General features: G+C 31.2%; 1 protein-coding gene across 1 annotated transcript in view; it reads left to right on the top strand.

The window, feature by feature from the left end:
* LOC129217296 (polyadenylate-binding protein-interacting protein 1-like) overlaps window positions 1-17,257 on the top strand; it is a 49,818-nt gene that overhangs the window by 2,271 nt on the left and 30,290 nt on the right. The window contains 2 exon segments of the mRNA XM_054851571.1: window positions 7,162-7,325; window positions 12,684-12,872. Of these exon segments, the coding sequence (XP_054707546.1) occupies window positions 7,162-7,325; window positions 12,684-12,872 (353 nt within the window).

The raw sequence follows: 17,257 nt of genomic DNA, 5'->3' as shown, positions 1-17,257 counted from the left end.
AAAAATAGGGAGTCAAAATTTTTTTTGTCATAGTTACAAATCACCTGTAGTTTGATAATAAATAGGTGGAATCTGGATTTTGCAATGAAATTGTATATAGGGTCATGATATGCACTTTTTAGTTTTAAAAATGTAACGATGGATTTGAAATATGGCAAATATTTTTCAACTATTTTCTTATGCTGGATTAAAAAGTATATATAATTTTAACAAGCTATGAAATTTTGTGAAGTGACTGCAAAGTGGACTCTAGTTTTGTGTGAATCCACTCCTGGTTTGCCACTGATATTCTTCACAAATTCTTAATTTTATTTTATTTATTTATATGTCTAATTACACTGGTCAACAAGGTTTCTGTTCCTCATTAAGTAAGTGGCGACTTTAATATTTTAGTTGGTGCTGTAAAAAAATATGGCAATAAAATTATTCCATCACCCACATATTTTTGAAAAATCCAAAATCTTTAAAATCTCAGTTTAAAGACCAGGGGTCTGGCCAGAAAAAATTTGGGTCCGTTAACGGACCCTTCACAAAAATCCGATCAACCAAAACGGACCTTTCACAAAATCCCGACCAACCAAAACGGACCCTTCACAAAATTCGGATAAAGAAAAACGGATCTTTCACAAATTGTTTTTTGGAAGAGCAAATCTCAAATCAAAATAACGAGATAATGTTTGGAACCTTTTTTAAAGTTAAATTAGAGGGATCAACTTATACAAAATCTGCTAATTTTTCAAAAGAAAAAAAATCGTCACTCATGTGATGCTCCTGCAAGCGATAAATAACAACTAAGACCAAATAAATATAATGCTTGTTGTTGGTTTCTTTGAAAGAAATTAGCAGCTGAAAGTGAGTTTGGTTTATAATTTTGCTTGTTTGTTTTATGCAGTGGTGTTGTAAACTTCTCTGAAAAAGCATCAACCTTCAGTCAGTCCAGTCCTGTAAGCACTTTTCTCCCCCCCCCCCCCCGCTCATGATTTAATAAACAATAATATACAGCAAAATGAACTTAGAACTGCAAAGGATAGTAGGGATGGGGGGGAAATGTGATCGCTTCATTTAGGGTTACCATTTTTAAACTTAACGCCACTTAGCGTCTGTTGGGGCGATGTTTGATTGTTATTTTGGTAGAAAGTTATATGGGTTTGATTTTTCGATGCTAAAAAGGATAATTTTAAATGAACTCTTTTATTTCTCGTTTTTATCTTTATATGTCTACATTTTGAAAAGCGCAATCTTTTTACACTCGATATAAGAATCATATTTTATTCTTTTTTTTAAGCTAACTTCACCTTATTAGGATGCAAATAAATGAAGTCTCTTTATTTTTATAACAACGTTTATTTTAAGTTTTTAAAGCAGAATTCCATTTTCTTTTATAAGTCAAAAGTTTAAATGCTGAATCAAAGGTTCATTTTTTATTTTATTTATTTATTTTTCTTTTTTTTGATTCAACTGTGTCCAGACATTAATGATATGTTTATCATAGGACTCTAAAATGCAATTCTAAAATAATTTTGTCAAAAATATTTTATTTTACGAACTGTTTTTATACTTTTGATGTTTTCACTTGAGGATTGCAATCTCTGCATCCGCTAAGGGAATCTGATTTTTCGGATTTTCGATGTTTAGTACACTTTGTTAGGAGGTAAACAAATAAAATATTTTTTTATTTTTGTAAAAATCAGAGTTTATAAGTTTTAAACTAAATTCTGTGCTCTTTAATAATGTCTTGGTTCAAAAAGTTAAATGCTAAACCTCTGCCTGAATTTCTTTGTTACAATTATTTTAAATACTATACATATAACACTTCTAGAAAAAGGTAACATAATGTAGAATAGTAAATAAATATTGATACTTGAGGGGTGCCCATCTCCCAGAGAGCAATGCCGCCCTCCCATACCCCAATACTTGAAAAACATGCAGGAATGATATTCTCAACAGAAAAGAGGGAAAACACTCAACTTTAAGTGTCAATGATGCAGTTTGTGCATCTCAGAATTCAAAAATTTCGTTTTTTTTTTTTTTTTTTTTGCAAAATTTGATTTTTCCCAAAATTAATTGATTTTTCACAAAAAACGGACCCTGGGGAAAATCCTGGACAGACCCCTGAAGACATTTATTCAATACATGTACAATATTTTTGGTCATTTACCATTTTATAAACAATTACAATGATTAAAACTAGTATAAAACACAGAAAATGTATATTGTTTAAAAAGTTGTGGTAGAATGAAAAAGATTTTTGATGAAAAAATGATACATGTAAAATATTTTCCTAAATTCCATACTTTATGTAGCTATAAATGCATCAACTGTGGATGCTTTATTATTGGCACTAACACAAATTTGAATAAGATATAATATTCTAATCAGATTCCAGCAGTAATCCTGAGCATATAAGAAGTAAACTGTCCGTGATATCTCGCTTAAATTGCAAAAATATCCTGGGGGAAGCTCTTTCCATGCTCGTCGCTCACAGCTCCCATACTTTCAAGGGGAAAAAATTCAGTGACATTGAACATCTTAAGTTTTTGGAATTTTTACCATGTCTTAAATTAATTTTTCATAAGTATGAATTTTACTATTTCCTAAGAACTGTGTCATAACATTTTAAAAATCAATCCATGCTGTTTTCCTAAATCACTTGAACTAGCTTCAAAATTTTGGTCTTTTATAAGCTTTCTTATGTGTGATTCAATGAAAATACCCTCCTTAGTTTTTGCATATATGAGTGATGGGAACGGTTTCTACAAATATTGAAATCCACACCCTTTCTATTCATTGATTTAACAAAATTCTGCATCAATCCCAACTAAGGGATTTTTTTTTTTTTTTTTTTAAATAGATTAGACTCTTTTTTTTTTTTCACCTGCAATATATTGTTTGTACTCTGGCCATTTCTTTTTTGGTTTTATGTTCATGTATTGCCCAGCTGTTCCACTCACACAGAAAATAGCAGTATATTGTATAATCAAGTTGTAGACCAATGAGAATGGTAATTACTTTTAAAAACTGCCCATATGCTCCAGTTATGGTGATTAGTCACTTTCATGAATCAATATTTTTATATTTTCGTAGGATTCTTTCATCATGCAAGAATAAGCTATGGGAGCCGATGGCAGAGCCACGTTCCAACAGACAACTTCTACCACCGTAATTTTGCGCGAAACGGAAATGATACGGAGCGTCTAGAGCCATCTGCTCAAGGTCACATATATAAACTTGTCAAAGTGAATTTGGTTTCTGCTCTCTTGTTACATGTTCTATCACTGTAATGAGCAAAAAAGTATGTGTCGATGGACCAAATGCATTTAAAAGAAAAATATAGTGAACTTTTAACTGCTATAAGATGGCATATATAACCCAAAACTTATAAATGAAATTTCTTAAAATTGGAGGGTGATAGAAAGTTTTTGCAAACATATTCTTTTTCAGCACCTTGAAATCTATAAGAAACACTCAAATTACATTGAGGAGCAGAAAATACGTTAAAATTTGTTTTTCAGTGTTATTACTAGAATTTTGGTATTAGACTTATTGTTCTTCTGCTATATAAATGAGATCAATAAGAATGCACTAATGTTTAGGTCTAAAATAGATTTTAAATTTAGTTCTGTTAGTTTGATGGAACTATTCTAGACTGCAACGTTTCTTGACAATTGAGAAATTTGAGACCGAAGTAAGTAGTTCTTAACAATGTCTTAATTTTCAAGCTAAATTGGGCACTTCACTTTAGAAATATGATTGTTCCATGTTGATATATATAAACTTTTGGTCATAATTTTTCTTTTTTTGGTCATAAGTTTTTCCTCCCAGGTAAAAAAAAGGGTCAAGTTGTCCTTTTAAAAGGGTATTTTAATTCTATTAAAAGGGTAGTTTCTTGAGGGAATTTTGTAGTAGAAAAGTTTTTTAATTTTTCAGTGTTAGTTACCTACTTAAGAAAGAAAAAGAAATCTTGTTTAATGTATATTTTTACAAATTATGCTTGAAGTTGAGAAATTCCAAATTTTCATTTATCAAACTCAAATTTATCAATGGGAATCTCTCACTAGAGGTATGGATCTTCATTCGAAAAAACAGTAAACTTATAATGTTTGTGAAGAACATAGAGACAATGCAAATCTTCAAATTGAAAAGTAAGTTTTAGGTATTTTGAAAATCTGGTTTAATGTCTTAGGGTCCATTCATTAATTACGTAAGGATGATTTTGGCAATTTTTGACCCCCCCCCCCCCTTCCCTCATGTAAGGGTAGGTAAGATTTTTCATACCCCTCCCCCTATCTTACGTGAGATTCCATTTCATTTTCTAAAATAATCTTATATCGCTGGAATCATTATCAAATTCACTATTTTTTTAAAGGTTTTTGTGTACGGAAATATTTACTAAAAGGAATCTAGACTCGATGCTTTTTCGACAAATATTTTTTGTATATGATGCGATACTAATTAAAAATAAGACATGCCATACATAGTGCTATTCTTTTGTTACATTTTACACTATTCATTCTTTGAAAAACAAGTAAAAAACAGCTCATCCTATTACGTTTTTTATCTTCCAGAAACAAATGAAATAAGATCCCTGCCAAACCACTTGACCTCGCTATTTCTAACATAAAATTTGGGACTTGGTAAATACTACATAAGAATGGGTCTGCCCCCTCTCCCAAAGTAAGGTTATATATTGATTTTTCAACCCCCTCCCCCTCTGGACCCTTACATAATTAATGAATGCTCCCTTATGCTATTCCCATATCATTCTAATGGACATGAGAGATGAAAGAGTGTTTCAATGTCAGGCTAGCGTGAGCAGAGTCAGATAAAAATATAAAGTATCTGTACACGCAACTCAAAACTATCTGCAAGCTAATCATTGTCTATCACGTATAGTGATGTAAAATACCCGGGTATTTATTTTTAGGGGTAAATACCCAGGGTATATACCCGGGTAAATACCCAAAATGGGTAAATACCCGGGTATTTATTTCAAAAATTTATATTCAACTAAAATACTTTTCTGTATGTATTCCATTATGTATATATACAACCAATCATATACAAAACAATAAATTTTTGCCCAAAAATTGTATTTTGATCGCATATTTAAAGAATTATTGTGTGAAACAGCTTAGCAATCTAATATGATATTCACATTAAATGTGTTGGATATGCCTAATCAACGTTGATAGCCAAATTTCAGATATAAAAAGCCATTCTACAAAAAGAAAAAAAGCTTAACTGGTTACAAAAAAAAAGCAAACATCAATTTTTTAAGGTCTTAGTCTTTTATAACTCAGTAATATGTCCCTGCATGACATCAAAATGTAACGAAATGTCGCTCAATTTATTATTACTATTTATTTACCTATATCTTATGCAGAAATTTCCTCCAAACTTAGTTCAATTGTTCAGGTGTATTCTGCATCACACACACATATATATATATATATACACACACACATAATATACATAAACATTTAAAATTTTTAATCTTTTATTTTAGGGTTTATGTTTAAAAAAGAAAATAGTCACCTTTTAATACTACCTAAAAAAATTTTTGCAAAATGCGCAATTACTAGGGGATTTACCCTGCCTTCGGATAAATACCCAAAAAAATATTTACTTTCCCACCCTACAGGGGAACAAATGCAAATGAGCAAGGCAACAAAAAAGAAAATTTTGCTTTTTTTTTTTTTGCTTATTAATGTGAAAACTTTCTATATTTTCCATGTTATCACTTAAATATCAATAAAAAAATAACACCATAGTGTCTTAATAACTAGTTTATTCTTCCAAACATCCCTCATGCTTCCTTTTTTTTCATTTTGGATATGACTAACCTAGATTGTAATTTTGAAATCCTGAAGTTCATAATGAATTGCTTATACTTCTCCAATTATGATATTGAAAAGAAAGATTCTTTGGTTCACGATATGTTTCTTTCATGATTTCATCAAGTCTTTCAATAAAAAATATTATAAACTGTGTAATACATATGTATACATCAGTTTTACCAATTATTTCATATTTAGATTTTTAAAAAAAATTCTCATTCACTTTTTTGCATTTTTTATAAAATACCCAGTTTTTGGGCATTTACCCAGGCCTTGGGTAAATACCCGGGTAAATACCCAAAAAATATTTACCTACCCGCTGGGTATTTACCCGATCCACATCACTAATCACGTACCAAAAAAAAGGGAGAGGGAAAAGAGGGGGGAGGGAGTGTCTGGGTTCAAAAAAAAAAAAAAATTAATCATCTATACACATAAGAAATAAATACTTGCAGGTGTATGCTTTGAGGTTACAAGGAACTAATTTTCTTGCCGATTATGTGAGCCTATGGATGCAAAGACCTAAGCTAAATTTCAATATTTTAAAACTAAGCTTCTTTTAGCAGTCTATATTATCTAGTTACTACGTTTTAGATTCGCAATATTAATTTTAAACAAATTAGAAGTGAAGGAGAACCTGAATGGTTGTCTCGAGATGCGCGTGCTCGCAACGAATGTATCCGCACAGCGGCAAATGCATCCACCTTACGCGCTTGCGTGTATACTATCTATTTATAACTTTTACAAATTAATTTAAAAATATCAGTTTAAAACAAATTAGAACTAAGCAGTAAGAATTTAAACGATTATCGCGAGATGCGCGTGCACGTAGCGAATGTATACACACAGCGAACGTGCTGGTGTACTATATACAACTTGTAATAATTTTTACAATCTAAATAAATAACATCAGTATCAATTCAAAAGGAATTAGAAGTAAAGACACTACCTTTACTTTTTATTCGTTTCAAATTGATCTAATCTTTATCTTTTATTTAAGAACTTTTACGATTATCGGACGACGTGCAACTCCGTGGCGAATGTATCCACACGTCAGCGGATGTATCCGCGCACGGCGTGCGCGCGTGCGTCTACATTATCTAGCTCTGAGCGTAAGTTTTTAACTTTATGAAGATTTACTTTGATAATTAAATATTGTTCGAAATTTCAAAACAGCACGAAATTGTACATTCACTTAGAACTGTGCACCAGTCTTTTTCCTCACGTTGCGAAGTCATCGTCAAAAAACGTTGCAACCTAGAACAACATCATTGCATACTTCAAATTTGTTATAAATATTTGAGTTCTGGTATTTTGTTTTTAGATATGACTTATTTGGCTTCACCATCTGGAGATCATGCACGCTCTCCTCAATATCATGGTGTTCCACTCGATAATACTACTCCAGGAGATGCAGAGAAAAAACCATTTCAGCTCTCTCCATATGCGAAGGAATTTGTACCACGAAATTTTAGACCCGAATCAGAGGTAACTTAAATTGACTTGAATTATGTGCAATACTCAAAGCTCTAAATTTTTGCGAACATAAATTTAGATCCTGAAAACTCTTGTGAAGATATTTTTCTTTATGAAAAAGTTTTTAATTGTAATCTTTAGTTGTAATTTAGTTTAAATGTGGTTTCTTTGAATTTCTATCAAATTGATTCTTTAAAGTGAAGTACTCATAAATATGATTTTGAAAAAGATTTTTATTAATTCTGTACAAAAAATTGCATTTAGATCAGAAAAAAATGAAAAAAATATGCTATAAATATAAAAAATTTTCATTTACATTTTTTTTTTTAAATTAATGCACTGAGAGTGCATTGCAATCTTATAGAACTGATATAGAGTTGTGGAAATCCCCAAATAACTAAATAACTTACTTCACTTGTTTCGATAACAAAGATGCCGCTAGGTATTGAAGGTATTGAAATTTCTATAGATATAATATTTAGAAAATAACAAAGATATGAAGCTAATGATTTGAAAGTTTTCCAAATATGTTACAAAAGTTGTGGAAGCAAAGCTGCAGATTCGAAAGTTTTCCCAAAAACTTACAATTTGAAGCTGAGAAAATAATGTAGTGCAGGGTTCTCAAACTTTTCTTATTCGCGACACCCTTCAAAGAATTAGAATTTTTTCTTGACGCCCTTGCTAACTGCTATTGAAATCAGGGACGCTTTGCGGCATCCACTTTGGGAACTGGGCAGTTCTCAAAAGGTGGGAACAAACACAGACCTCAACTTTGCAGCTTCAACACCAAATAACGTTCAGTTTAATTAACTCAAAAATTTTTGAGTTAAATTATAATAATGTATAAAGACAAGAATTGACATAAATTTTGTCAAAAATGCTCTTCAAATGCCCTTAGAAAAATATTTTCTTCGCTAAAAGGCACAATTTTGGACATACCAAAACGTTAACTAAGCAAATGTACCATTAAAAATTTTTTTTTTTTTAATTATTTCTTATACATTTCAAACAAAATTAAAGGTATGAATCTTATACTGAATAACTTTTTGTTAATATGTTACACAAATAACAAAAGTAAAGACAGATTATTTACTTTGTAAACAATTTTAGAAAAAAGTAAGTTTGAAATTTGATGCATGTCCCAAAGTTACGATCTTTACAATGCTGTTATTTGAAAACTAAGTATATGATGTTTTCGTTTTATAGGTATTTATCGATCCTCAGAATCAATTTTTAATTGTTTAAAAGTGTTTTCATAAGCTTTTATGCAGTATCTTAGAAGAAAAGTAATTTTTCTTAAACATACATGTGAGATGTTCAAATGGCATTACGATCTTGACGCTGCTAATTCTATCCGTTTATTCATAATTTTTTATGATCCACTGTCTTCTAACCTCAATAAAAAAGGTTGTTATAACGTTATCTTCTTTAATCCATTGGTATTTTTGCATAACTGATATGTTATACATTGAACAATACATAAATTAGAGTAAAAACATGGCTGGGTATGATCGTAACAAAAGCCATTTTGCGCTAAAATCGCCAAGCAAACCTCCGTTGGCGACAACACAGTATACGATAAGCTAAAGGTTACCAGAGGGGAATTCCAGTTTGACAAATGTAGTTTATCGTCATCTGCATTAGTTTTGGCGACTTTATCACCTGTACTAGCATTCCCCCCCCCCCCCCCCCCCCCCCACTTTTATTATTTTAGATTTTTCTTTTTCTCTTTCTTTTGGAAATATAATTTAACGATCTCCAAATAGAAATACGAATTTCTTTTTTCAATAATTCTTTTTAGACATTGTTTTAATTCTTATGACATTAGAAAAAATATTCATTATTAAAACTGATGTCACCTTTTACATTTGTATTATTTTTAATTTTAAGCTTTTTTTAATCTTTCATCAACTTCTTCAAAATCATTCCAAAACTTTATTATATGAAAAGAGCAGTATGTATAGTCGTTCACGTACTTCATTAATATCCTCTTTATTATTAAATTGCAAAATTCAGAAAGTAGTAAATAAAATTTTCATTGGAAAAGTTAAAAATCAGATTAACAATTTGTCAAAAATGGTGAATCTTACATTATGATGATGTCCAAAATCCGTTACCTACAGGACAACAATGTCCAAAATCTGTTACCTACAGACTGCTGATTTAATTTGCTAATTAACAATTTTTACAAATACCTGCTGTCTTTTCATATATTGTGTTCTAGGTATGCATACTATGGAATAAAAGCAAAATTGATGTCAAATTTGAAAATTTTTGAAATTGCTCAAAGTTAACTTTTTTGTTCCCACCTTTTGAGAACTGTCCAACTGCCAAAGTAGTGAACAAAAAGCGATTCAATGCTAGCCTATATTTTTATAGAAAAGTAAAAAACCATCCAATATGTTTCCTATAAATCCTGTATTTAAGGAAAAAGTCGCATATTTTGCAACCCCAGAAAATATTTTCCAGATTCACTTCACTATGGTAGCGAAACTGCCATTTGTTGCTATTGTGACTCGTGATGTATTTTAGCATGTGATGCACATGCACACTTGTTCAGATGTATGTCATAAATGCACTTGTCATGTGAATATAACAGTGGTACAGTGAAGGGGGGGGGGTGAAAACACCCCCCAGAGCCATTGGTTTTAACATGAATGCAAATTCTAAAACAATAGTTTATGCATATGAAAGGGTTGTTTTGATCAAAAAACTCCTTCAGAAGGTATAAAGGTTGTTCTGACTGTTTTTCATGGCCAATATTCTGCAATGAATAAAAAGCATTTGAAGTTCGAAGAAATTTTATTAATTTCAAGATTTTATTTGTCAGTGAAAAGAGGACCTGTTTATGATGAGACCAAGATGAGAAAATTCAAACAAAGTCTGAATGTTCAGCTGTGTGTGTGTGTGAATGTAACTTATCAATGGTTTATAAACTATATTTGTAACATGTTAAGATATTAAAACTTGTATTTCTTCGAAGTCTGTGGTGCCCAACCTTTTTCTATATTCGAAGGCAGCACCTCATTTTGAAAAGATTCTCGCAGGCCAGGGCATATCTATTTTTTTTACTCATGCTTAACAGTATGCAGAAGACGGATAAAAACAAAAAATAACATAAGAACTTCCAAAATACTGAATTCAGGATTAATTTAACAGCAAGATATGAAACAGCAAGTCACAAAAATACATTTCAAGCAATCTATTTCAGAAACACGAAAACCATGATTTTTGCACTTGGGTCATTCCATGTCATTATCCAGGGGTGGACACCCAAAGTTCTCAGATCTTAATGAAACTTCGTGGGGCTGTTCTATACATGGATATAAGAAAACACTGGAAATTTTTATCTTAATATATCAATAACTTTTTGAATGGCAGCACTTTCACGTTTTTCCAAAAATTTGCCCTTTAGCAAAAATCGCATATTTAGCAACCATACATACAGTTTTCATTATAAAAAATTTATTTTTCGAGACAGAGTTAATTTTTCTTGCACTTGGATCGGTATTGTACTGTAAAGTCAAATTTATAATTGAATTTAAGATTTTAATCAGTTAATATAGCTAAAAAAAAATAATTAAACAGCAAAATTGAGGTTAATTTCGGACATCGACTTGTGCTCAAAAAGTGCTACACAGCATTTTTAGCCCTTCAAAACTTTCAAAACCCAACCATTCCTGGGGGGCAGCATCTATGCTCCTAACCCCTACCCACACAGACACCTGCACACATGTCTATAACACACCTACATACATGTCTACACACACACACATTTGTGATTGCATAAGACCTAATTTGAATTCAAGATTTCAATTTTTTTTTTTTTTTGTCCTATTGAAAGAGGTGGGTTCTGCAGCAAGGTTTTTTTCTTAGTTGATCTAAGTCAGTGGTTCCCAACCTTTTTCCCCCTTGCGAACCCCTTCCAAAATCCGAAAGAAGCTGGCGAACCTCTTGTGCCATAAGTAATAAGTAACAACCAAAACCATGCACACACAAACAATACATTTCGAAGATTTTTTATGGTTTGATGTTCAATAGTTTACAACCCAAACGAAAACATGTACCAAAAATAGAAGCACAGAAAAAAAGGGAGTAAAAAAAAAGTGTTTTTGTTGAGCCTCAGTCAACTTCAAAAAAAAAAAAAAACTAAAAAAGGATATTAGTGGAACAAAAAAACTCAAACTTTGTTCAAATATCTGAATTTTAGTCTTACATTTATCTGTAACATTAAACCAACCAGAAGGTAATTAAAGAATAATTTTTAAAAATACCTTCCAAAGAACTCCCTCAGATTAGCTAAATGTTCTTTTTTCTTAATTTCTTAGAAATTAGGAAGGTATCTAAATTTATGCCTTGTTGAAAAGAACTTTGAGTCCAGCTGTTTGATAAGAATGTACTGCGTACATTAATCGTTTGAGTACAGAAGAATGTTTTGGTCCTTGTACTAATTGTGCGGAATAAAATGCGTGTATTGAAGAATAATAGAAATGCCTGTAAAAACTGTTATACAAAAGGTAATTTTTACTAATCAATATTTTTCAGCGCTTTAATTATGAGAGAAATTTTCTACACAAGTTTTATGAATTAATTCTTTACGTACATTAAATCGTATGGTTAAATTGCCAAGAAATTTTTCTAAATTAATTTTTTCATATTTCCTGTAGTATTTTTGGGTTGCTCACCATTCTTTTTCTGTTTGAAAAATAAAACTCAAAGTAAATTAGTCTATCCCGGCAGTGCAAAAATTGTAGCTACAAACAGCAACACGATCACACTTCTACGCGTTTTTGGCACACAATAAGAGAAATGGAAGTTCTTCTTAACACTCAAATACTTAAATAACTAAAGAGCGAATATTCACTTACAATGTTTTAGACGCTCAAATCTGCTTCATTTGATGTTTCTATCATGTTTGATCAGACCTTCCATCAAAAGCTTCCGGGGAAATCAAAGCAGTCATATTCTTTCTTCTGAATACATTGTATTCCGGAGGGGGGGGGGGGAGAAGCTTTTTTGCCGTGGCTTCTATTTTCTGTTATTTTCAATGAAAGTGGTAAAACTTGCGCTTTGTAACTACATACTCAATTTTTTTAAATTTAAAATGTGTCAACAAATATACTAAAATGCTCATATAAAGAGTATCGAATGTGCAACAGACAAATTAATTATGAACAAAAATCGCTTCAACTTAAGACTTCATCTGAAAAAAAGCTTGTTAAAAATTCCGCCATTACAATATTATTGCGAACCCACATTGGTTTGTCAACCACCAGTTGGGTAAGGATGATCTTAGTAATATAATAGATTGCTTATTTTATGTGCTTATTTTATAGGTTGTATTTAATGACAAAATATTATTCATTATAGGCTGTTGAGACTGTTCGTGATACAATTCCTGAATCTTATCCTGTTCAAGAATTGAGATCTTTTCTGAGCGAAATTACTATGTGTCCTGGTAAATTTGAAAGAAAGATTCAACCTTTGACTGATACCTTGAATTCCATGGTAGATGATGATGATACCATGCGAGCTATTGTGAATATCATATTTGATGAGGTTTGTGAAATAATGAATGCATAAAGTTTTAATTGTTTATTTGATTTTTTTTTTCATTTTCCGTTAAGTGAAAAAAAGAGAGGTGCAACTTTTTTTTTTTTTTTTTTTTTTTGAAAACGGATTAAGGATTAATAGTAGGATAGTGAGAGGATATAAAATATAATATCCTCTCATTCAAGTATCCTTTGTTTTTTGCATCTTTTTTCATTCATGTGATAATTTTTGACAGTTGTGACAGGATGTATAGGAAAATAGTAACTATGATTTGCTTGTGATAGCGTTAAACTAACTGAACATTTATCATTTTTGCATCATAAAATATTTGCTAGAAGCCTGGATTGAACTGTCAAAAGAAGAAAAAAAAAATGGTACAAAATGATGGGTCACATCTAAAATTAAAAGTGAAAAATGAATAAATATAATTATAAAAACTAATTTATAAAATTACTTTCATCCAATTCTCACATCTAAATGACTTTAGTTGTAGGGAAATTCCATAGAAATAGGTAAACTAGATCGACTTTTCAAAACTCTGTGTGATCTCTCTTACTCGAAGCATGTATTTTACAAGTTATGAAAAAAAAAAGTAGTAATTATCACTATAGATCAAATTTGCAGGAACCATTAGCCAAAGGTGTTGACATGCTAACGTAACTCATTTTTGTTATATCTTGTTGGAATTGATATTTTGAACTACAATTACAATATTTTTTATTTGTAACCATTTCAGATGCCCACCATGCCACATAAAATAAGATTTTTTTTCTATTGAAAATAGGTGATCCAAATCAAATTAAAAAAAAAAAAAAGTTTTTAGATGTTATGGTGTTAGAAGTAAAAAGAAAACGTAGGTTGGGGTGGAGAGGGAGTTTTTAATTTTTACAAATTTATTTAAAGAGAAGCATGTTCAGACAATTGTTTACTTTCAATGTAATTCATTTATTAAATTTTATTTTAAAAGATCAATAATATTTTAAAACATAACTGAAAAACGTAGATTTGCATTTTTTCTTTGTACTTTGCATTTTCTTGTTTAGAATTTGAAATGTTATTGAAAATGTATAGCAGATGTTAAAAAGTGCCGTGGTTCCATTATAGCTATGCAGTAGAGTTTCGAAAATCGAAGTCTCAAAAATCTAAGGCTCCGCTTAATTCAAGGTGCTTGGTTGATAATTTTTGGGCCCTACTTTTTACAGACAAAAAATATTTTAATCTGAAAATCAAAATATTATGCTATGTAGAACTTTCCTGACAACATACAATAAGGTAATAACATGATATTAAAAGGTTTATGTCAATAACAGTCGCCAAGAAAATATTCATTGACATGGATTAAGGGATGTCTTGGAGAAAGTAAGAAGTTGGTTGATACAAAAAACAACTTGAAATTAAAACATTGTTTTGCCTCAAAGAACGAACATCTCTTATGGAGCATCCGATTGTAATTAAAAAGGGAAGTGCAAAACTTGACGGTGTAAGAGTCATGTACGAAATTGTTATCCTTCTATGACGAACGTTTTTGCATTATGTGAGGTACATACATAGGCTCACACACAGACACAATGTCACTACAAAACTCATCAAAAGCATTTTTTGGTTGCCCTGCAAATTTACATGCAAGCACAAGCAGATATCAAGAAAAAACAATCAAAACTTGTTTAGGTCCAATTAAAAACATAAATTTGTCTTAAAATTTGAGTGATAAAATTTTCAATAAGACAATCTTTCCTGTTTAATAGCGTAATAAGAAGAAGTAAACAGTGTATATCCTTATGTTAGTATAAAGAATTTTTCGGATAATCCCAGCTTTCAGTAATTCAAGGTGGCGAAAGCCCCAATTACCTCGGGGTTTTTGAGACTTTACTGTACTTTAAAAGTCTGTAAGCTTACTTTCCATATGCAAGCTAGAGATGCATAATTTCTTCATCCATTGAAAGATTGGATATTTTTCATTTCAGTTATTTGCTGCAGGGTCATTCCACAGTGTTTGGCTTCACAAAGTTGGAATTTTATTTTTCATTTAAACTATGAGTATAATACATCATTGTAATAAATATACAGTTGACTCTCTGTTTAAAGACTGCTTTTCATGGTCCCAAATGGTCCACTCTAGTTTTGAATGTATTCTAAGGACGATTTTTTGTGGTCTCTTGAAAATCGTTAAACAGAGAGCCAACTGTAATAACATTGTAATAAAAATATTTAAATAATATTTAGTTATAACTTTTTAATTTTTTTCTTTTTGTTCTGTACGTAACAATTTTAAGCTTATTTTAAATTTTACCAATAATACTGATGACAGCAGAATTTTTTTTTTTTTTGTTTTCTCTTCCATTCTTGAGCTAACTTCTTAATTTATTCAATTACAATGTTCTAACTGTTTATTCAGAACTGGGAGATGATAATTAAAAATGTGTCACGTACCAGCAAATCTGTTACATACAGGACAAAAAACAGAATTTTAATTTCAAATGTGGGAAAATATAATTTTTAGACACATTTTGAGACATTGCTTCATATGCTGGAACGTTTTTGAAACTGCGCATGGAAAAGGTGCCGTAGACGGTTTAGGGGCAGTGGTAAAAAACTAAATTTAGCTCTGCATGTTACGAAAGCAATATATAATAAATACAGCAATCGAATTTTCTGAACTTTTGCTCTGAAATGTCCCGTAAGTAACGTGAATACTGTGGAATGTCCCTGCATTTTATTACAAAATAGATTAATTAAAATTGATTGATACTTTCATTACAGTTCAGCTTAAAAATAGAATCAATACCCAAAAGTATTTTCAATTGAGTTTTCAAATAATGAGTTAAATTTTGAAATTGCAAATTATTAGTGAAACTTGTATGAGCAGCCACTTCCGTTAATGACCAATTTTTTAAGGCACCGATTTTCCACCCAATTCAAGAAAAAATTTCAATGTTTAAAAATCCTCAGAGAGCGACCATCCAAACCTCCCCTAACGACCAAAATGAACTAATTTTAGTAGAGTAAATCAAAAGAGAGATAACAAAAGGAAAGCAATAAAGCATTTTTGCCTAGATGCACATCTGTCTCCTTTTGCTTACGAAAGTGAAAATAAACCAGAATAGGGGGGTGGTAAAATCTATTTTTTTAAAAGGTTTTTAAATGGATTCCTTTAATGACGCTCTGTTTAGTGTTTAGAGTCTCAAGATTGTTTCAGAAAGGAGAGCGTAGGTTTTCGTACCCTTGGACAAGTAAAAATATAATTTAACTCATTACACAGCTGATAAATAAATTAGGTTTGTGCTGTGCTGCTGTATAACGACATTATATTTGGTTTTTGAGGCTTAAAGTTGGTTCAGAAAACACAAAGAATCGGAAGCCGACAAATATCTGCTCACATTTTAAAATGATATCAGTTTCTAAATGGAAAAACTAGTATGTTGTGGCCATCACGAAACTTTCTTCTATATCTTTTTTATTTTGATCTCTAACCATGCTTGAAGAGAAAGTAATATTCCCAACAAAAACAGAATTGCACATGCCAAACTTTGATGGCCATCCCAATTCCCGGTTTATCTCAAAAGCAGAGCAAAGAATGAAAATTATTTTAAAAGCCTTGCTTCAAATAATTACAAACCTTTATTTGTTAACAAACATAAGATGGCAACAGTTAAAAAATTTAAATCATCGGGATTTTCCGGTCATTTTCCAACAATTTAAATCAAGCGAAATACACAGACAACAGATTTATCTTATTGTTGCAATTATAAAGCTATTTTTATTCACGAAAAAAAAAACAGCCCCCCCATGGAGCGATTGGCGTCAAAAATGAACCAATGCCTGTTTACACATGGATTCACATTTATTCCAAATTTCATCCAGAATGTAGCATTACTTCTTGAGAAATGGCATTCTTGATGGGAGAAAAAGAGCGTTCGCTTGCACCAACCCCCTTTCAGCTGTTGACACCAAAATAGAAATTGACTCTTATACTCTATGGGCTACTTGTCGATAAGTTTTTGTTTTGATTCCGTTCATTATTTCTTGAGATACAGCAGTCACAATTGACGACAAAAAAAGTTCTATAGCCTCAACCCCCTGTTTCAGCTATTGAGACCAAAATTGAATCAGTACCTGTTAGGGGCAACATATGGACCAAATTTTGTTCGATTCCACCAGTTACTTCCAGGGGAATAGCAGGTATACATAACTGAAATGTCCCATTGCTCCACCTCCCTTGGAGGAATTCGTGCCAAAAACCAATGAGGCAAACAAGTTCACATAGGGGCACATATGTATACCAAAATGTCATTTGATTTCATGTGGTTGTTTTTGCTTTAGTGTGACCACAAAAAAACTGATCACACACGGAACACACATATAGATAGACAGACATTTACCAAAAATGGTCG

This window comes from Uloborus diversus, chromosome 2, assembly GCF_026930045.1.
Source record: "Uloborus diversus isolate 005 chromosome 2, Udiv.v.3.1, whole genome shotgun sequence".
Taxonomy (NCBI): domain Eukaryota; kingdom Metazoa; phylum Arthropoda; class Arachnida; order Araneae; family Uloboridae; genus Uloborus; species Uloborus diversus.
The sequence above is the reverse complement of the archived record's forward strand: the minus strand, read 5'-3'. Positions and strand labels throughout refer to the sequence as shown.